At 39.1% G+C, this 22,739-nt stretch overlaps 1 protein-coding gene across 1 annotated transcript in view; it reads right to left on the bottom strand.

Moving 5' to 3' along the window:
- EFCAB3 (EF-hand calcium binding domain 3) overlaps positions 1–22,739 on the bottom strand; it is a 30,443-nt gene that overhangs the window by 4,391 nt on the left and 3,313 nt on the right. The window contains exons 3-9 of the mRNA XM_005693969.1: positions 18,591–18,667; positions 15,317–15,460; positions 12,891–12,962; positions 11,364–11,484; positions 5,544–5,737; positions 5,013–5,197; positions 1,469–1,591 (exon numbers count right to left, since the gene is read on the bottom strand). Of these exons, the coding sequence (XP_005694026.1) occupies positions 1,469–1,591; positions 5,013–5,197; positions 5,544–5,737; positions 11,364–11,484; positions 12,891–12,962; positions 15,317–15,460; positions 18,591–18,667 (916 nt within the window). The remainder of the gene's footprint in view (positions 1–1,468; positions 1,592–5,012; positions 5,198–5,543; positions 5,738–11,363; positions 11,485–12,890; positions 12,963–15,316; positions 15,461–18,590; positions 18,668–22,739) is intronic.

Genomic DNA, 22,739 nt, shown 5'->3' with positions numbered 1-22,739 from the left:
AAATAGGAATAGGTTTACAGACATAGGAAACAAACTTATGGTTACCAAAGTTTGAAGGGGGAAAGGAGGGAGGGGTAAATTAAGGATTTGGGATTAACAGATATACACCACTATATATAAAATAGATAAAAAACAAGGACCTATTTTATAGCACAGGGAAGTATAATCAATATCTTATAATAACCTATAATAAAAAAGAATCTGAAAAAGGATATATTTATTTGTGTATGTATAACTGAATCACTTTGGTGTATACCTCAAACACTGCAAATCAACTGTACTTCAACTATAGAAAAAAAGGGTGAACCTCAGGAAAAAGAGAGAGGAAAGATACAGAGAGACACATAGAATTGAAGATGCATTGTAAAGGCTAAGAAAGTGAAAGTGTTAGTTGCTGAGCTGTGTCCGACTCTTTGCAACCTCTTGGATTGTAGCCCACGAAGCTTCTATCCATGGAACTCTCCCGGCAAGAATACTAGGAATGGGTAGCCATTTCCTTCCCCCAGTTCTTCACCATCTCAGCCACCAGGGAGGCCCCACTGTAAAGGCTAAGGAAGTAGAATGTGTCTTGGAGAGCTTGATCATTAGTGTCGAATGCAGAGGGGAGCTGGCATAAAGTGAATACACCACAGTTTCTTTCTGGGAGACGAAAGTTGCTAAGAAGTGAGGGCACGGAAGCAGACACCCAGCACAGAGTTGTGGTTAAAGTGTGGATTCTTCAGAATCCAAGGTACCCACGCTTATAATCCTGGTTCTATTACTTTCTAGCTGTGTGCCTTTGGGCAAACCGTGTAACCTCTCTGTGCATAAAAATGACCAGGAGTAACAGTGCCTAACTCAAAGGTTTGTTGTGGTAAATAAATGAATTAGTACCTATAAAGTACTTGAAGAGTGCTTACAGAGCACACTGCCTGGTACCTAGGAAGCATAATTAAACTACTGTTACTATTATTCTGTTAGCTGCCATAAGAAAGATTCAGCCACTCATCACAATTCCCTCCCTGAGTACAACTCTCACCGTGACTGCTGGCTTACTACCTTAACTAGCTGCTGTCTCCAGCATGAAACAAATGAATGCCCCAGAAATGATGCTGGGTACAACTCCAAAGGAGAAATGATCTGCTCTTAAGGACAGAGAACAGAAAAAAAAAAATCTTGGTTTTATGGTTGTAGTGTGTATGTGCTCAGCCATTTCCAATGCCCTGCAACCCCATGCCCATGGGTCCATGCCCTCTGCCAGACCCCTGTGTCCATGAGACTTTCTAGGCAAGAATACTGGAGAGGGCTGCCATCTCCTCCTCCGGGGATCTTCATGAGCCAAGGATAAAACTGGGGTCTCCTGTGTCTCCTGTATTGCAGGCAGATTCTTTACCGCTGAGCCACCAGGGAAGTTCTATGGTTGTAGTAATGAAGTGGAAAACGTTTTTGTCCATGGTTTCTGGGAAGGCATTCAACAGTGAATACTCACGTGTGGTTTAATAGCAGCTGCATCAGCCACTGTCCAGTTCTGCTTTCTCTTGAGTATTTGATCAATGGTGAGGATATCAGTTGAGTAGCCTGAGGTAGGGTCAACAGGTTTTATATTTGCTGCCTTTATAAACATTTAAAAAAGAAGGTGAGTAACATATTTAAGTTGAATTGCATAACAAAGACAAAATACACAGAAATATACTGTATTATGAAAGGGTGCGTATGTGATTTATAAGATTATTTCTACACCACTTGTCAGTTGCTTCAGGGCACCTGGTATAGTGCCATGTGTAAATGGCATCGAGCAAACTCTCTTAATAGTGAAGCCTAGTCACAAGACAAGTATAGACCAGAGGATGGTTTATGTTTGGGATGGATGTAGGGAGTAGAGAGACACCAACTCCATCCTCACTCAAACTTGCAAAGCATTGAAAATGACTGTGCCCTCCACAGAGCACAACCTGGACTACTTCCAAAATTCTCACAGGGAACCAGCCATCTGTTTTTCCCTGTTCCTGGACTGCTCAACAGTGTTGATGGAAATCATATAAATATGCAGATTGCTTTCTTTGAAAATGTGTATGACCCAGGCTCATCCAGGTTCTCAGTACTGCTTGACATTACTTTTCTTCATTTGCAGATCTTACAGCTCTCACAGCGGCTGCTGGAAAACCAAACCTTTAAACTCCCTTAGCTAATGATCTTGTCTCTTCACATCTATCTAACATGAATTCTTTTTGCTCTTCTTTCCACCTTAGGATTTCTCCATCCTTTAACTCATTTTTTCCTCCTTCCCTCTCATATGTGAGAGTTTTTCCTAATTTTCAAGGTCTCTATGTGTATCTTTATTTATTCACCTCCCTTCAATTTACTTCTTTCCAGCGCTGGTTTCACGGGTGTGTGACTTGTGTAATTACACCGGGCCTTGTATTTAGAAGGGCCCTGAGTTTGGTTTAATGTTTTACGTCGCTGTTTTTAAATTTTTAACTATTTTTGGACAAGGGAACCTATATTTTCATTTTGCACTGGGCCTAGCCAGTCTTGCCTCTCTTCTACATCTTCAAACATCTTCAGTTTCTCTTTAAGCAGTGGTTTTCAGCTTTGGCTGCATAGTGGAACTTTAAAAAATCCTGAGGCCAAGGCCCCATTCCCAGAGATTTGATTTAACTAGACAGAGTTGAGGCCAGGACAGCAGGACTGTAAAAGCTCTCCCTGGGGGTTCTGTTGTGCAACCAAGATTGAGAACCAGAGTTCTAAGGGTTCTTCCTCCTGGCTATAAAAGTGCTCATCTCTTACATCCTGAAACAGATACTTATAGACTCCAATTCTCCATCAAGCTATAGTTTCATGTTTATCTTCCTGTTACAAAAACAGTTAAATTTTTGTAAGAGGATTTGATCCCCCCTCCCTGCTGCTCCTTTGCATTATCAGTTTCAGAAGAGGCATGACAAAAATCTTCCACTGTGATTATGGACTTGCTTATTCATTTAATATTTATTTTTATCACGTATAATACCTAAAAAGTCTAAAGCTAATCCTTATTATTCTGTTAAATATCACCTTATCTGTCAATTTGTTACGTACATACAGATTCAGAATAGTTTTATCTTCCTGATGATCAAAAATTTTTTTAAATTGAAGTATAGTTGACTTTCTATATTAGTTTCAAATGAACAAACAGTAATTCAACATTTAATAGATTATATCCCATACAAAGTTATCATAAAGTATTAGCTATACTCCCTGTATTGTACACTACATCCTTGTAACTTGTTTTATATCTAGAGTGGTTTGTACCTCTTAATCTCCTTTACCTATTTTGCTCCTGTCCTCATCCTTCTCCCTCCTGGTAAACAGTTTGTTTTCTTTATCTGTGAATTTGTGTCTGTTTTATTTTGAAGATTCTCCTGATTATTAAAAACCACTAAATAGCATCTTTATCTTTATGTTTTGCCTAAATTTTCTCTCCCCCCTCCAATATATGGATAACAGCTTATTTTGATTTGTATTTGCCTGATATATCTTCTTCTGTCCCTTTATTTTGAAGTTTCTGGGTCATAATTTAGGTAAAAAGATATATATCTTAAAACTACTTAAAAAATCAGCACCCTTTCTTTTAAACTTGAAAATAATTCTTTCTTCCTTTCTCCCTCCCTTCCCCTTATTATTTTTTTTAAACTGGTGTCTTTAATCATTTCTTGTGATACTGATATATTTGGATTTTTCTGCCTATTTTGTTTCGTACTTTCTATTTTCCCATGTTCCCTTTTTTCTTATTTTTTTATTCCTCTATGGTTTGGCAATATTCATTTTAGGTTTTACTGATTATCTTCATGTTTTTAATATTTACAATTAATGCAACAAATTATAGATTTAATCAATATCATAAGCCTCTCCCCAAACAATAAAAAGAACTTAGCTTTCATTCTGAGCACCACCCTCCTCATCTTCCATGTTAGCATGGTGTAGTATTTTATTTCTTATTGTCTGATACTCTCCAAACCAGTACTTCTTTTTTTATTTCAGTATATAAATGTTTAATTCTAATTGCTTCTTTGGGTTTTCATTTTCCCAGGTATACGTAAAATTTAATGAAATGTGTATGCTTTTCTCTTTTATCTCTCTTATGTCTTATGTCCCGTGTGTTTTCCAGCTTTTTGGTCTTGGGCAATCAAACATGGAAAGATAACGTCTCAGGGTAGTGTTAATTTGGATCTTTTATGAAGAGTGAGACTGAGTACCTTTTTATGTTTCTGAGAACTGTCCGCTCATATCTTTTGCTCATTTTTATATAGGTTAGTTTTTTCTAATCACTTTGAAGCTCTCTGATGTATTAGAGAAATCGATAGCTCTTTGTATTATGAGTTGCAAATGTGACTTTTTTGCCATGTAGAATTTAAAAATTATTTTTGATTTTTTAACTGTGCCACACAACATGCAGAATCTTAGTTCCCCAACCAGGGACTGAACCCATGACCTTTGCAGCAGAAGCATGTTGTCTTAACCACTGGACTGCTAGGGAAGTCCCTGAAACTTGAAAGTTTCATTCCTTGGTTTCTAATCAACATTTATAGTACATTAGATTAGATGTTATAATAGACTAGATTAGAATTATAGTACTATACATTTTTCAGCAATTTTAATGATTTGTTCAAATTAAATGAAATATTTATTGTTGTTGTTTAGTTGCTAAGTCATGTCCAATTCTTGTGATCCCATAGTCTATAGCCTGCCAGGCTTCACTGTCCATGGGATTTCCCAGGCAAGAATACTGGAATGGGTTGCCATTTCCTTTTACAGGGGATCTTCTTGACCCAGGGATCAAACAAGCGTCTTCTGCATTGGCAGGTGGATTCTTTACCACTGAGCTATGAGGGAAGCCTTTTACACCTGGATTTTAAATTTAGGAACATGGCTATGGAGTCTGGTTTGAAATATCATGACTGAAAATATTTGTCATTAATAAGCACATTACTAGTTCTGTTAAGTTAGAACTTAAAAAACCTAAATATTGAACTGATATGACATAATCCGAATCTCACCTGTGTTTTCCAGTCTTTTTTATGGAAAAAATAGTTCTCAAAGAAATTCAGAGGTTCCTTTCTCTTCAGCATTTCTAATTTCTGTATGTCTTTGAATGGCTTTCCCATTACCACTCCATCCACATTAGGAAACAGTGGAAAGATGGGTATTTTTGAATATGGGCTATCTGAAGGAGGATTGCATTCTGAAAATATAAAAACGAAAAAATGTAAGAAGAAATTCCCGTAGAAGACATAACTGCGATGCCTAATTTGCCCTTTGCCTATTCATCTCCTCAGTGGCCCTGCCACCCCTTCTTCATTCTCCTGCTCCCACCACCCCACCCATCCACAGACTTTCAGCTGTATCCAGGTGTCTAGGGATTCAGGTAAAATGCACATTTGTTTCAACTGATATCTGTGTGACAGACCAGTCACTCAGAATACGCTGTGGCCCTACTCTTAAAGCACTTGGCATCTAGTATTTATTTCTGACCAGTAATATACACACACATCTTTTACAATGGTGGGGAGAGGACAAATGACTCTTACTCTTGAGCTCGTCGAGAAATTTAAATAAATCCTTTTCTTTCATTATTGCAATCCGAGCAGCATTAGCGAAAGCAGCTGTGCTTGAGCTTGGAGGTGTGCATATGTCTGGCTTAAATCTTCTTTTTCCATAACCCGTAGTATCAGGGCTCCACACCATTCCTGAGGTGGTTTCCTGGAATTTTCTTCGGAAATAGCTAGGAAATAAAGATAATTTAGAGATGGTTAAAAAGTGCCTGACTGTTGGACAGAAAGAAAAAGAAGTCAATTTGCAAGTTATATATGCTGAATATGTTTAAGTTGTATAGTCATTTAATATCATTTATGTGACATTTATAGAATATCTACTGACATTTTCCACAGACCATTTGATTACTTTATATATGCAGTCCCTGGGCTCTGGCTTCCTTCCTCTGCTCCAAGACTTCCCAGTCTTGTCTAGAAAAACACCTAGCAATTTTGATCTCTGACAAACCCTTAAGTGGTATCAACTTGACTATAAACATTAGTCATGCCTACTATTATATTATTTTGTGGTTTGTTTTTTAAAATTGAAGTGCAGCTTCTATACAATATCATATGCTACAGGTGTATAATATAGTAATTTTATGTTGGGTTTTAAAATGCAACATTTTTTAAATTGAAAGAAATTCTCATTGCAGAGAATCTGGAAGAGTTAGAAAAGTATAAAGAAAATGTTACCAGTAATCTTATTATCCACAGATGTCCACAGTAAATCACTGCTGTAATTCTTTACAATCTGTGTGTGTGTGTGAGTGCGTGCGCACGCATGCATGTGTACGTGTACATGCAGTCATGTGTATGAATGCATTTAGGAGATATGTTACTGTGCATTTTAGGTTATAAATTCTTTATGTGCCACAGGCTACATATGATAAAAGGTCTCTAATTCACAGCACAAACATTCCCAAAGGTATGTTTGGAATATCAGTGACAGGTCAGATTCCTTCTTGCTGCTGAGACAAAGACTCCTCTTAGCAGCTGAGGTAGGGATCTGGTCGCTCACTGCTTAGATGTAAAAACGTGTTTCTCACTGATTTGCTGCAGTGGGGGGCTTCAGTACCAAAGTGGAAGATCTCACAGTGTGCTGAGTGGAGGAATGTCCCAGAGAACAAGATATAGGACCTTGCTTCTCATTACTTCACAGGTTTCTTTCTACTACAGCATCAGGAGGCTTCACTTCTCCCTGGGATGGTGACGAGCAATCTTTCTTTTCCTCTCAGGAAGAGGGAAAGAACTCGTTCTCAATATTGGAGCTGCAGCAGTGGTTGGGTAGGAGATGTGCTGATCGTGTTCTGATTGGAGTCTGGTTTGTAATCAGATACTTCCTTCCCTAACCTTTTTTTTTAAAATGTATTTTATATTGGAGTATAGTTGCTTAACAATGTTGTGTTAGTTACAAGTATACCACAGAGTGGTTTAGTTATCCCTATACATATATCTATTCTTTTTCATATTATTTACTCATTTAGGATATTACAGAGTGAGCAGAGTTCCCTGTAAGTCCTTGTTGGTTACTATTTTAAACTTTTTATTTTGCAGTGGGGTATAGCTGATTAGCAAAAATGTTGTGATAGTTTCAGGTGAAGAGTGAAGGCACTCACTCATACATACACACATATTCATTCTCCTCCAAACTCCCCTCCCATCCAGGCTGCCACATAACATTGGACAGAGTTCTATGTGCTATACAGTAGGTCCTTGTTGGTTATCCATTTAAAATGTAGCAGTGTGTACATGTCCATCCCAAATTACCTAACTGTTCCTTTCCCCTGTTCCTCCCCCCAGAAACCATAAGCTCATTCTCTAAGTTTGTGAGTCTGTTTCTGTTCTGTAAATAAGTTCATTTGTGTCATTTTAAAAAGATTCCACCTATAAGTGTTATCATGTCATATTTGTCTTTCTCTGCCTGGCTTACTTAGTATGATAATCTCCAAGTTTATCCACGTTGCTGCAAATGTCATTGTTCCATTCTTTTTAACGGCTGAGTAACATTCCACTGTATGTATGTACCACATCTTCTCTACCCATTCAGCTGTCAGTGGACATTTTGGTTGCATCCATGTATACAGTGCTGCAATGAATGTTGGATATATCCTTTCAGACCAGGTTTTTCTCTGATATATGCCCAGGAGTGGGATTGCTGGGTCATATGGTAGCTCCAGTTTTAGTTTCTTAAGGAACCTGAATATTATCTTCCATAGTGGCTGTGACCAATATCAGCTGCGTACGAGGTTATGTTTACAACTGTTTCTTTTCTTCCCTCCTTCCCTTCTTCCCTTCCTTCCTTTTTTCCTGTTTCAATCTTTCTTCACTAACACAGGTTTTCCTTAACTATCTCTTGATCTTTGGATGTCTATTCATACTTAAGAGTGAGAATAAATACTCTTTAAGGCCACAATACTCATTCATTGGTGTGGTGGATCTTATTGAGTAGGAAATTTACTGTCAGGTAATTGGTTGGAGCATTGTTTCATTAAGGGTCTTTTAATTGTGGTTGTCTGGGTTTTTTCTTTCTGTGGTTGTCTAGTCAATTTCTCTGGAGAGGGGTCCTCTAATATTTTATCTAGTATAAAAGTCTAGCTGTTAGTGGGGTTTAGGGAAGGGGAAGGTGGCTGGTAGAGTCTCACCATTCAGTAAGTGGAATTTCATGTAACCCTGTTTTCACTGATACCCTCATCCTCAGTTATGTCTGATCTCCCTGAGCCCAATCTCTGGTACAACCTCTTCAGAGAGTTAACTGCCAAGCAGTCACTTGGTTGTGTGGGGTTAGAGAGAGGAATCTAAGGGTCAACCTGCTTCTCAATGCTACTTTTAACTAGTATTTGTATTTTGGGCTCCCTACACCTCTGCTTTATTGAGCCCATCTTTGCATGAAATGTTCCCTTGGTAAATCTAATTTTCTTGAAGTGATCTCTAGTCTTTCCCATTCTGTTACTTTCCTCTGTTTCTTTGCATTGATTGCTGAGGAAGGCTTTCTTATCTCTCCTTGCTATTCTTTGGAACTCGGCATTCAGATGCTTATATCTTTCCTTTTCTCCTTAGCTTTTTGCTTCTCTTCTTTTCACAGCTCTTTGTAAGGCCCTCCTCTGACAGCCATTTTGCTTTTTTGCATTTCTTTTCCAAGGGGATGGTCTGGTTCCCTGTCTCTTGTACAATGTCACGAACCTCCCTCCATAGTTCATCAGGCACTGATGCTGAAGCTGAAACTCCAATACTTTGGCCACCTCATGCGAAGAGTTGACTTATTGGAAAAGACTCTGACGCTGGGAGGGATTGGGGGCAGGAGGAGAAGGGGACGAGAGAGGATGAGATGGCTGGATGGCATCACTGACTCGATGGACGTGAGTCTGAGTGAACTCCAGGAGTTGGTGATGGACAGGGAAGCCTGGCGTGCTGTGATTCATGGGGTCGCAAACAGTCGGACACGACTGAGTGACTGAACTGAACTGAACTGAACTGAGTGTCTCAATTCCTGAGTGTTTCAAGTGTTCTTCAGTGAAAACTGGCTTGCTTCTTGATCTCTACTGAAGCCATTCAAGTTTCAGCTTCTTCTGATCTCACTAGCCGGTAAACAGTCATTCATTTCCTGTCCAGCTTCCAATTATGTTGATATCATTTTTCAGCTCTTATTCCTGTTTCTATGACCTCTAAAATGCTTTTACTATTATTTTAGTGTAATATTAGAAGGGAGAAAAAGTTAAAACATGCACTTATTCTAGTATATTTAACATGACTGCTATTTTTTAACCCCTAAAACTTGGCTTTCTTCCCATCATCCTTTTGGAACTGAAGTTCACTTATGATTTCTTTTTTTTTTTTTTGGAGACTATGTAGTTCACTTTTTTTTTATTTTAAATTTTTATTTTTACTTTATTTTGCTTTATAATACTGTATTGGTTTTGCCATACATTGACATGAATCCGCCACACACTTATGATTTCTTAAACTACCAAAGCTAATTCCATCCATTCAGTCCTCATTTTACCTGGCCTCACTTTAGTATTTAATACTGTTATAAAACCTATGTTGTTGAATTTCTCTGTGACCTTGGTTTCTCGATTCCTTACTATCTTGTTTCTTTTCTTCTTTTTTTTCAATTTGGCTGTGCTGGGTCTTAGTTGCAGCATGTGGGATCTTTGTTGCCTTGTATATGAGGATTAAAATAGATATGTTCTATGCTTATATACATAGTTGAAAGTGAAAGTGTTTTTCTGGAATTGAGCTGCATAAGTTGCTTGTATATTTTTGAGATTAGTTGTTTGTCAGTTGCTTCATTTGCTATTATTTTCTCCCATTCAGAAGTCTATGTCCGATGCAGGATACAGCATGCTTGGGGCTGGTGCACAGGGATGACCCAGAGAGATGTTATGGGGAAGGAGGTGGGAGGGGGGTTCATGTTTGGGAATGCATGTACACCCATGGTGGATTCATGTCAATGTATGGCAAAACCAATACAGTATTGTAAAGTAAAATAAAGTAAAAAAAAAAAAAAAAAAGAAAGTGAAAGTGTTAATCACATAGTCATGTCTGACTCTTGCAACTGTCCATGGAATTCAGGCAAGAATACTGGAGTGGGTAGCCATTGCATTCTCCAGGGGATTTTCCCAACCCAGGTATCAAACTCAGGTCTTCTGCACTGCAGGTAGACTCTTTACCTTCTGGGCCACCAGGGAAGCCCGTATACATAACTCATACTGATAATAGTTAACATTCATTGAGGTCTTATGTTTGCTAAGCACTGTACCTGCATTACCAGATGTCCTTACAATTGTCCTATAATTGTGTTATAGGTATTATTATTCTCATTCTACAGATGAGGAAACTGAGGCTGAGAGGTTAAGAATGTGATACATTTGTGTACCAATATCAGGGATTTAACAAATGTATTTGACTTGGAAAGAAGTGTAGAATGTTGCATACCCTCTGTTCTACATCTGATCGAGGTGTGGGACAATATAAAGAGATTACCTGTTGAGGAGCAGAGGATATTTTACATTGTTGGTGGTATTCTGTATTTTAAAATCTCTTGAAGTGGGATAGTAGAATGCTTTGAAAGAATAATGCTTTTCAAAGTAGAATGCTTTGAAAAGACTGATAATGGCAACATTTAATTTTTGCAATACCATGATAGAACTATATTGAGGAAATGTATCTTCAATGACATTTGCTGGAATAAACACATTTGGGTGTGAGAATGTTTCCTTATCCTATTCTAAAGTCTAATTTTGGCTCTGCTGCAGTCCAAACACTACTTTGGGAGGTATGAAATTGCTGCCCTTTGTCCCAAAGGACTTTTTCAGAGCTCCTGAGAGATCCAGTGTGAATGGGAGTATCTTATATTCAAACTCAGTTTCCAAGCTCACCCCAAATCATTCTAGAACAGTCTTATTCCCCTGCAGTTTTCTAGCCCAGAGTAGGAGAAGCTGAACTTTTATTTTTTTGGTCATGTTGCTGGGCTTGCAGGATCTCAGTTCCCTTATCAGGGATTGAACCTGGGTCACCACACTGAAATCCTGGAATCTTAACCACCAGGCCACCAGGGAACTTCCGAAGCTGAACTTTCTGGGCTATCATAGGCTCTCAGTGGGGTCCTGAGATGGTCTGAATCAGCCTTGCAGTTTCAGAACTAGGCAGCGCTATGAGGTCTCATGTTGCGGCCCATGAGTAGCTAGCTCCCTGTACACCTTCTCCTTGTTTGGGGGCAGATCTGTGGAGATGTTAGGATGTCAGGGAGAGGCAGTTGCCTTGTAAAATCCTTCTAAGTGTTGCTGAGGTCATTTTTGTTCCTTTGCCACCTACCTTACTATTTCCGATATTGCCTTTTTGGGTAAGGCTGAAGTCTCTATAAGCTTTGATAGGATTTCAAACAACAGGATCCCTGGGTTGCCAGCTAGATCTAAACAGGTCCCCTTTTCTGGAACTATGGAGGGAAAAAAAAAGATTCAAAATGCCTTCTGGAAAAAAAATGATCATAAAAAGTGTTAAAGTGACAGTCATTTTACTGTATATACAATATTAAAACCAAGTCAAAAGCTAAAGAATTATAAACAAACATTCAAAGTCTGTTCTGTTTGGCAGGAAGGTCATTTTGATTACTGAACAGACAAAATAATCATGGGATTTAAAATGAAATACTTTTAGTTCAGTGACTTCTAAGTAAATGTAGTAATACATTTAACATAAACATGAATTATATGTTAAGGACTATTCTGTTCATCTACGAAAAGGAACTGTTGATAAACATAACTCTGGTGTGCAGGCAAACCCTTGTTACTATAGCGATACTTGAAATGGTAACTTCTGTTTATACTAAGACAGTTCATAGCTTATGAAAGGATGTCTTTTTAAAAACTGTATATAGTATTTGGAATTTGGAATGTATTTATCTGGAAAACATGATATGAATAAGGTCAGATTTTCCAAGGCAGCTTGTTAAACTCATAAACAAACCATTAGAGAACTAATAGCAATAAATTGAGTGTATCTCCAAGTTGTTAAACCTTGTGTGAGAACATGTTCCGGAACCTCCAGCAGACTCTCCTGCTCTCACAGTGAGGGCAGAGGTTTATTGGGGTGAGGAAGATTTTTTCAGGAATGGTGAATTATCTATACCCAAATATGCATGAGAGAGACAGCATTTTTCTAAAAATATATGAAATGAAAGTGTTGGTCGCTTAGCCCACGGACTGTAGCCCACCAGGCTCCTTTGCCCATGGAATTCTCCAGGCAAGAATACTGGAGTGGGTTGCCATTTCCTCCTCCAGGGGGTCTTCCCAACTCAGGGATTGAACCCAGGTCTCCTGCATTGCAGGCAGATTCTTTACTGCCTGAGCCACTGGGGAAGCACCAAACATTTAGAGTGCTATACGTATCCATTTTTCTTTTGTAAGAGTAGTACCTCCCAAAGTAGCACATGCATTTGGTAAAGAATTAATAAAGTAATATAAAGTGTTGGTTGCTCAGTCGTGTCCATCTCTGCAAGTCCACGGACCATAGCTTTCCAGGCTCCTCTGTCCATGGAATTCTCCAGGCAAGAATACTGGAGTGGTATATAAATATAAAAGGTGACCAACATTTTCTGCACCACTGCCTGACTGTTCTCACTTAAGTCTAAAAAGCAGTGTCTCCTGCAGAAGGACTTGATGGATTTAAGTTAAAATTCTAAAACTGTATCCATTTCCTTGGCAAAATTTGTTTTAAGAGAAGCAGTACAAAAGTAAATCACATCCCAGACTATACCTGCCTGATTGGAGGTCTAAAGGAACAATATTTACTATGCAGTAAATTGCAACTACCCCACTGCCATCTATTTAGCAATATACTCACCCACAGCCTTAAGGAAGCGGTTCTTATCTGTTAGCACCTTTAAAAAGTCTGAGAAGTTCACCTTCCCATCCTCTGCAACAGAGATCCAAGGTTCAGAACAAGGCTATAGTCACCTTCCCATTTCACATCCACCTCTATATTTTATTATTAGGCTATCCCTGAATTATACCCCTTTCTTCTAAAATTAAAGGATAACAAGTGCTATTAGAGTGTGTTTTAATGAAAGGATAAAACTTTGGGCAGAGTTAGTAGAAACAAGTGACACTTTAATTAAATGGTGACTGACTCCCATGAAGGGTGCTGCTGCTTGACTGGGACACTGGCAGTGAGTGGGGTGTGGTGGGAAAAGGTATTGTGCTGAATACTTATTCCACACAACATACCAGCTTGGGCTACTAATCACTAGTATTCAAAGAAAAGACTACTTACATGCTTTAAAAAATACCAATAAAAGTGCTGTGGCATTAAATTCAATATAGGTGGCTCTAGTGATGAAGGAAGATTTGTACCATTATGATTCAAACAGAAACAAAGGGCTTGGATAACCTTGGTAATGCAGGCAGATATGGTAGAGGATTCTGGGAAGAAGAAAACTAAACCTAACTATCTTGATATAAGAGAAGTCACTTTAGGCCTAAGCCATTTTGTCATCTAAATCTGGTCACAGTGCTTGTCCTTGTAAAAGAAGAGGAACTAAAAAGTCCCTTGATGAAAGTGAAAGTGGAGAGTGAAAAAGTTGGCTTAAAGCTCAACATTCAGAAAACAAAGATCATGGCATCCAGTCCCATCACTTCATGGGAAATAGATGGGGAAACAGTAGAAACAGTGTCAGACTATTTTTGGGGGCTCCAAAATCACTGCAGATGATGACTGCAGCCATGAAATTAAAAGACGCTTACTCCTTGGAAGAAAAGTTATGAGCAACCTAGACAGCATATTGAAAAGCAGAGACATTACTTTGCCAACAAAGGTCTGTCTAGTCAAGGCTATGGTTTTTCCAGTGGTCATGTATGGATGTGAGAGTTGGACTGTGAAGAAGGCTGAGCACTGAAGAATTGATGCTTTTGAACTGTGGTGTTGGAGAAGACTCTTGAGAGTCCCTTGGACTGCAAGGAGATCCAATCAGTTCATTCTAAAGGAGATCAGTCCTGGGTATTCTTTGGAAGGAATGATGCAAAAGCTGAAACTCCAGTACTTTGGCCACCTGATGCATAGAGCTGACTCATTGGAAAAGACTGATGCTGGGAGGGATTGCAGGAGGAGAAGGGGATGACAGAGGATGAGATGGCTGGATGGCATCACTGACTCGATGGACGTGAGTCTGAGTGAACTCCGGGAGTTGGTGATGGACAGGGAGGCCTGGCGTGCTGCAATTCATGGAGTTGCAAAGAGTTGGACACGACTGAGCTACTGAACTGAACTGAGTGAAGTGAGTGAAAGTCACTCAGTCATGTCTGATTCTTTGTGACTCCATGGACCATTCAGTCCATGGAATTCTCCAGGTCAGAATACTGGAGTGGGTAGCCTTTCCATTCTCCAGGGGTTCTTCCCAACCCAGGGATCGAACCCAAGTCTCCTGCATTGCAGGCAATTCTTTACCAGCTGAGTTACATAGTTAATTATTTTAAAGGAATGAAGAATGTAAAATCAAACAGGTATTACCAGGAGATGATATATCAGTTGTAAAGACTCCCAGTTCAGTTTCTAAGGTAAAGATTAGCCCGAAGCACATTCTTGAGCTGTTTTGCAGGATCCAAACCCCCTCAAGCTCTAAACCACCAGACTACCTAGAGCCTCAGGATGGTAGATGCTGACCTTTGCTGACCATCATGACCTCCATCAACTAGAGCCTGGGCTCTGTTTGACCTTTGCCCCAATTCTATGCTGCGTTCTCCTTTGCTCAAGCCCCTCCATGAATAGGTGTGCAACCTTAGCTTTAAAACCTCTCCAGTATTGCAGTTGGGGAGAAATTGCTTTGGGAAATATCCTCAGTGTTCTCCTTACTTATTTCAAGTAATGAATCCTCCCTTCTTCTGCTGTTAGGCTTGGTTGTGTCTTTTGGCTCAACACCCAGTAAGAGGTGAGTCCAGTTTTTGAGTAACAGTAACAGGTTATTTTTGAAATTGTCAATGTCTTTCTTTATTTCAAGGTAGTCTCCAAAATGTATATTATGACATGTAATCTGAATTTGATATTAAATACAACAGTCACTTTTGGTTTCCACACAGGCTTTTTCAAAAACTAGCCCATTTTGTAGCTTTAATTCAATTTCATAACTTGTACACATACCTCACTGATAACTTTAAAGAGAAACACATATATGTACTTTTGGCAAATAAATGAGGCTTACTTCTCATGTTTATATAGATTGAGAAAAATGTATTTATAAAAATCTTCTATAAAAAATGGCAAGTCAAAGTACTCACGATCAATATCAGCACATCTTAATTCATTATAGACATCGTGCTTCATTAGATTCATTCCCAACTTAGCTAAAGTGCACATCATTCCATGTAAATCAATACAGCCAGTTTTATCCTTGTTAAAGAAATTGTAGGCATCTTGGAAAGCTGGGGAAATATAATTAAGTTAGGACAGTTATTTAAGAATAAACACATATTCTAATGGAATTGGGACAGACAATACTGTTGATTGGAGGTCATGTTCTGAAAACGCATTTAGAGAAATCTGTGTACTTAATAGGCATTTCTTATAAAGAACAGTGTCCTTCCATGAGATTTGAACTAGATTAAACTACTTGGTAGAAAAGCAAAAATGGCTTTTGAAAAATTTTCACACCCTAATTCCTGGAACCTGTGAATGTATTACTTTACATGACAGAAGGGATTTTGCAGATATAATTAAGGTAGGTTATCCTGGATTATTTGAATGGATCCCTTATGAAGCAAGAGAGATGTGGCAGAAGTGAGAGATTCAAAGCAGCTGGATTTGACAGGTTGTTGCTGGTTTGAGGATGGAGAGGGCAGGTGATGTGGAATTCAGGTAGACTTAAGGGACCGAGAGAGACTTCTGGGTATGAGCCAGCAAGGAAGTTGGGACCTGAGGCCTGTGACTGCAAGGAATTGCATTCTGCCAAAAACCCGAACAAGCCGCTAAGTAGATGCTCCTCCAGAGCCTCCAATAAAAGGTCAGGCTGGCCAACACCTTCATTTTGGCCTTGTAAGACCCCAGCGAAGAGGAACCAGGAGAGCCCATCTGACTTCTGACTTACATGGAACTGTGAGGTCTGAATGTTCTGTACAGACTCAAAGTTTTTTCAAAGAAAAACTCAAGGCATTAACTGGAGTCAAAATTAGGTATATATTTTCTAAAATTAGTAAAGTGTTAGTTGTTCAGTCCTGTTCAACTCTTTGAGACCCCATGGACTATAGCCCTCCAGGCTTCTCTGTCCATGGAATTCTCAGGCAAGAATACTGGAGGGGGTTGCCACTGCCCTCTTGAGGGGATCGTCCCAACCCAGGGATTGAACTCAGGTCTCCAGCCTTGCTGGTGGACTTTATACCATCTGAATCACCAGGAAAGCCCCAAATTAGTAAATGAAGGGGTAAATCCAGAACAAGGTAGTCCCTAAGTGGCACCAGAATAAAAGATTTCATATCGCATTTGAGTTTTAGTGCCTCTATGTACAAGAGTGATTAATTCTATAGAAATTACTGCCCTATAGTTATGTGAAAAATTAACATCTTTCTCCTTTGATATAAGGCAGGCTTCTCAAGGGCTGGAACTGTCTCTGACATGTTTCTTTTTTTTCCTCCCAGTATTTCTGGCATGTAGTAGGCATTCATGAAACTTAATCAACAAATACTTACTACATGCCTTCTATGTGCCAGGGGCTAGTCTAAGTGCCTAGGATACCTTAGTGCACTAGATCAAGATTCTGCCCTTATACAAATATAATAAATAGTTAAGTTAGAGAGCGTGTTAGAAGGTGGTAAGTGCTATGGAAAAAAAAAAGTAACACAGGGTTGGGGGTTTGGGATTTCTAGGGACTGAAGGATAGGTTGCTTGTATTAAAAGGTTAAGATTTGAGCAAAGACTTGAAAGGTGAGAGAGTGGGTATCTGGAGGAAGGGAAGAGAGGACTAGGCAGTGGGAAGAGCTGGAGCAAAGATCCTAGGGGAATGGGCCCAGCACATTCCAGGAACAGCAAGGATGCTAGTGTGGCTGGAGCAGAGTGAGCAAGAGGAAAGGAGTGGGAGAGGTCAGACAGGTCATGTTATGTGGGGTTAAGTTTAAAAATTTATTTTCAGTTTTATTTCAGATTGGTTTCAGATGTAGTTGCAAAGAGAACACAGAGAATCCCTGTAGCTTCCTGTATCATTAACATCTAACATTGCTATGGTACACTTGCCACATCACGAAGCCAACATTGGTATAGTACTAGTAACTAAACGGCACACGTTATTTGGGTTTTACTGGTTCTTCCCTCCACTCTTTTCCTGTTCCAGGATCCTGTCCATATTACATTGTTACATTTAGTTGTCATGGTTTTTTTGGCCTTTTCTCTCTAACAGTTTATCAGTCTTTCCTTTTTTTTTTTTGCTGACACTTGCAACTTATGAGGAGTGTTATTCAGGTGCTTTGTGGCAGTCCTTCAATTTGGGTTTTTCTGCTGTTTTTCTCACGGTTAACCTGAGATTATGGGTTTGGGGAAGGGAAACCACAGAAGTGAAGTGCTGTTCTCATCATTATGTCAAGGCTATCAACATGACTTATCACTGATGAGGTAATGTTTGTCAGATTTTTCCAGTGTATATTTCTTTCTTTTCTTTTTCATATTCTACTCTTTGGAAGCAAGTCGCTAAGGGTAGTCCAGGTTAAAGGGACAGAGGGCCCAGGGGAATGGGGAATTAAGTTCCACCTCCTGGAAGAGGTAGTATCTATTAATATATCATTTGGATTTCTTTTGTAACAGAGATTGGTATCTTCTTCATTTAAAAAACTCAATCATTTATTTTGTCATTAGGGACATCAATTGTTTTTTTTATGCTTTGAGTTATAATCCAATATTATTCATTTTTTTTTGTTCAAATTGTTCCAGCTCTGGCTGTTGTGAGCTCTTTAAGGTTGGTTTCTGTATCCCTTTGACATGCTCCTGTTCTTTTGTATTTTGAGCATCTCCTAACTTTCTGGCGCTGCAAGATATTCCATGTTCATCTTGTATATTCTCCGTCCAAGCCCTCCAATCAGCCATTTGTCCAAGGAACTTTGGTTCTTTGACAAGAGACTGACACTGGAAACCAAGGTCTGGGTGCTAGGTATGCTTGTGGCTATGGGGTTGTCAGTGCTTCTGTCTTTTCAGCAAACAGAGCTAGCAAGTATATGCACATACACTAACCCATGTACATACACATATCTCTACTTATTTCTTGATCTAGCCATCTGCATCCATATTAACCTAAACATGAATTTATACTGACATCTCATTCTACTCCAGTTCCACTGTTTCACTTTAGCCATCTCCCCTTGTTTATCTGAAACCTCTCCAAACAGAGAGAAACCTGGATCCCACCATCTACCATTCAGTCACTTACATATTCAACCTATGTATACATTTACAATAGTTGTAGAACTGTTCATCTATACCCCTATGAAACAACTTGTTTCATAGTTGTTTACACTAGTTAGATGTTTATACTAATTAGTTGTTTCATACTAATTAGAGCATGGTTCTCATTACCTCGCATTTGTGAAGGGCTCAGCTTCCTTTCTTTGTGCTGTAATTGACATGACAGAAGTCCTGGTAAATCTTTATCCCTGAGGAAAGAGATGTGTATTGAAACCAGCAAATATTAGTTCCATTCATCAGTTTTTGCTGACTGGAGTGGCTGTAAGAATCAAAATATATCGAGTCACACTACCTAAGGGACCTGTTACTGTCAATTGCCAATAGCTACAGGATGGGCAGTGACATTGGTCATGGAGGTCCTCGTCTGCCCTAGACTTGCCCATCACCCTAACCCCTTAAAATTTTTGATTTCTTCCATTTTACAAGAGGAAACTGAGGCTCAGAGGGATTAAATAACTTGTCCTGAGTCAGAAAGATAATAAATGGAAGCCCCGGGATTCAAATCCAGGTTTATTTGACTCCAGTGCTGAAGAATATAAGCCTTACACGATTACTATTGTTAGAAATATAAGTTGTTTCAAATTTTTAATGTTTAAATAATCTTATTATGATGAATATACTTATAGCAAAACTTTTGCTTTCCTGTTTATTTTACAACTTTGCCAAACTGTATTTTTACCAGCATATGGGGAGACAGCAGCAGACTGATTTCTGCTGCTCTCCCACCTCCCCTTGCTGCTCAGTGCCTCATGTCAGCTGTATCTATCTATTAACATCTCTCATCAAGAGAGAACAGTTCTGGAAAGTTTGGAACCCTGGATGACCTTTTGTTTCCTCAAAAAATAAAATCTGAAAATAAGGAGAAGATTAATACTTTGGGGATTATTTTATATATATCTGCAGTGATATATTATTATTTTAGGAACATAAAAATATATTATGCAAAACTGGATTTTTAATAATGTGGTAATTTAGTAATAAATTTATAATAAACACAATTTTATGGATATATTTTATTTAAAATACATCTGGTTTAAAAATTTTTTTTCTATTTTTTAAAAATATATTTTTAATTGGCGGATAATTGCTTTACAACATTATGTTAGTTTCTGCTGAACAACTATGTGAATCTACCATGAAAGTGAAAGTGAAGTCGCTCAGTCGTGTTCGACTCTTTGCGACCCCATGGACTGTAGCCTATCAGGCTCCTCCATCCATGGAATTTTCCAGGCAAGAGTGCTGGAGTGGATTGCCATTTCCTTCTCCAGGGGATCTTCTCGACCCAGGAATCAAACCCGGGTCTCCCACATTGTAAGGAGATGCTTTACCGTCTGAGCCACCAGGGAAGCTACCATAAGCATACATATATCCCCTCCCAACATTTAGTTTTGATACTAGTAGAATTAAAGGTTTTAAGAAATATGTAATCTCTTAGTTTTTGTGCTTTTACAACAATAAATTTAAAAAGTAAAACTAGAAGAAATATAAACATAGAAGTTAGATTAAAAAATTATGGTTAATGAATTTAGTTTCCTCTACATTATCTAGTTAATTCACCAGCTCATTTTTAAAGAGGGACCTGGAAAAAAAGGTGATAAGGTCTCAAAATGCACCAATCTCAACATTTTTGACATGGAATTTTATCTAGTCTTATTTTCTCAGCTTTTACTAACATTGATTTCTTCTGGTGTTTGATTTTTATTACTGACTTGATACCTTTACTCAGGTTATTTTATATTCACTGTTTATAATTCTAAATATAAACAGATTACTTTCACATGACATAAATGATGCAGGAGATGGAGAAATATGAAGTTCTCAAGAAGCAAGAGGAAAGTAGAAGGCCAGGCAAAGCAGTCTTATTGCGCTCCATCACTCAGTTGTGTCTGACTCTTTGTGACCCCATGGACTGGGGGCCACCAGGCTTCTCTGTCCCTGAAATTTTCCAGGCAATAACACTGGAGTGGGTTGTCAGGCCCTCCTCAAGAGAATCGTCTCATGTCTTTATTCAGTTCAGTTCAGTTCAGTTCAGTTGCTCAGTCTGTCTGACTTTTTGCAATCGCATGAACCGCAGCACGCCAGGCCTCCCTGTTGCTCACCAACTCCTGGACTTTACCCAAACTTGTGTCCATTGAGTCTGTGATGCCATCTAACCACCTCATCATCTGTCATCCCCTTCTCCTCATGCCTTCAATCTTTCCCAACATCAGGATCTTTTCAAATGAGTCAGCTCTTCTCATCAAGTGGCCAAAATATTTAGTTTCAGCTTCATAATCAGTTCTTCCAATGAACACCCAGGACTGATTTCCATTAGGATGGACTAGTTGGATCTCTTTGCAGTCCAAGGGACTCTCAAGAGTCTTCTCCAACACCACAGTTCAATGTATAAATTCTTTGGCAATCAGATTTCTTTATAGTCCAGCTCTCACATCCATACATGACTACTGGAAAAACCATGGCCTTGGCGAGATGGACCTTTGTTGACAAAGTAATCTCTCTGCTTTTGAATATGCTATCTAGGTTGGTCATAACTTTCCTTCCAAGGAGCAAGCATCTTTTAATTTCATGGCTTAAGTCACCATCTGTAGTGATTTTGGAGCCCTCCGAAATAGTGTCAGACACTGTTTCCACTGTTTCCCCATCTATTTCCCATGAAGTGATGGGGCCGGATGCCATGATCTTCGTTTTCTGAATGTTGAGCTTTAAGCCAACTTTTTCACTCTCCTCCTTCACTTTCAGCAAGGGGCTCTTTAGTTCTTCACTTTCTGCCATAAGGGTAGTGTCATCTGCATATCTGATGTTATTGATATTTTTCCTGCCAATCTTGATTCCAGCTTGTGCTTCATCTAGCCCAGCGTTTCTCATGATGTACTCTGCATATAAGTTAAATAAGCAGGGTGACAATATACAGCCTTGACGTACTCCTTTTCCTATTTGGAACCAGTCTGTTGTTCCATGTCCAGTTCTAACTGTTGCTTCCTGACCTGCATATAGGTTTCTCAAGAGGCAGGTCAGTGGTCTGGTATTCCCATCTCTTTCAGAGTTTTCCACAGTTTATTGTGATCCACACAGTCAGCGGCTTTGGCATAGTCAGTAAAGCAGAAATAGATGTTTTTCTGGAACTCTCTTGCTTTTTCGATGATCCAGCAGATATTGGTGATTTGATCTCTGGTTCCTCTGCCTTTTCTAAAACCAGCTTGAACATCTGGAAGTTCACGGTTCACGTATTGCTGAAGCCTGGCTTGGAGAATTTTGAGCATTACTTTACTAGCGTGTGAGATGAGTGCAATTGTGCGGTAGTTTGAGTATTCTTTGGCATTGCCTTTCTTTGGGGTTGGAATGAAAACTGACCTTTTCCAGTCCTGTGGCCACTGCTGAGTTTTCCAAATTTGCTGGCATATTGAGTGCAGCACTTTCACAGCACCATCTTTCAGGATTTGAAATAGCTCAACTGGAATTCCACCACCTCCACTAGCTTTGTTTGTAGTGATACTTCCTAAGGCCCACTTGACTTCACATTCCAGGATTTCTGGCTCTAGGTGAGTGATCACACCATTGTGATTATCTGGGTCATGAAGATCTTTTTTGCACAGTTCTTCTGTGTATTCTTGCTACCTCTTCTTAATATCTTCTGCTTCTGTTAGATCCATACCATTTCTGTCCTTTATTGAGCCCATCTTTGCATGAAATGTTCCCTTGGTAAATCTAATTTTCTTGAAGAGATCTCTAGTCTTTCCCATTCTATTGTTTTCCTCTGTTTCTTTGCATTGATCGGTGAGGAAGGCTTTCTTATCTCTCCTTGCTATTATTTGAAACTCTGCATTCAAATGGGCATATCTTTCCTTTTCTCCTTTGCTTTTCGCTTCTCTTCTTTTCACAGCTATGTGTAAGGCCTCCTCAGACAGCCATTTTGCTTTTTTGCATTTCTTTTCCATGGGGATGGTCTTGATCCCTGTCTCCTTTACAATGTCATGAACCTCCGTCCATAGTTCATCAGGCACTCTATCTATCAGATCTAGTCCCTCAAATCTATTTCTCACTTCCACTGTATAGTCATAGGGATTTGATTTATGTCACACCTGAATGGTCTAGTGGTTTTCTCCACTTTCTTCAATTTCCGTCTGAATTTGGCGTTAAGGAGCTCATGATCTGAGCCACAGTCAGTTCCTGGTCTTGTTTCTGCTGACTGTATAGAGCTTCTCCATCTTTGGCTGCAAAGAATATAATCAATCTGATTTTGGTGTTGATCATCTGGTGATG

The sequence above is a fragment of the Capra hircus genome, chromosome 19, assembly GCF_001704415.2.
Source record: "Capra hircus breed San Clemente chromosome 19, ASM170441v1, whole genome shotgun sequence".
Taxonomy (NCBI): Eukaryota; Metazoa; Chordata; class Mammalia; order Artiodactyla; family Bovidae; genus Capra; species Capra hircus.
This window is presented reverse-complemented; position numbering and strand designations above follow the sequence as displayed.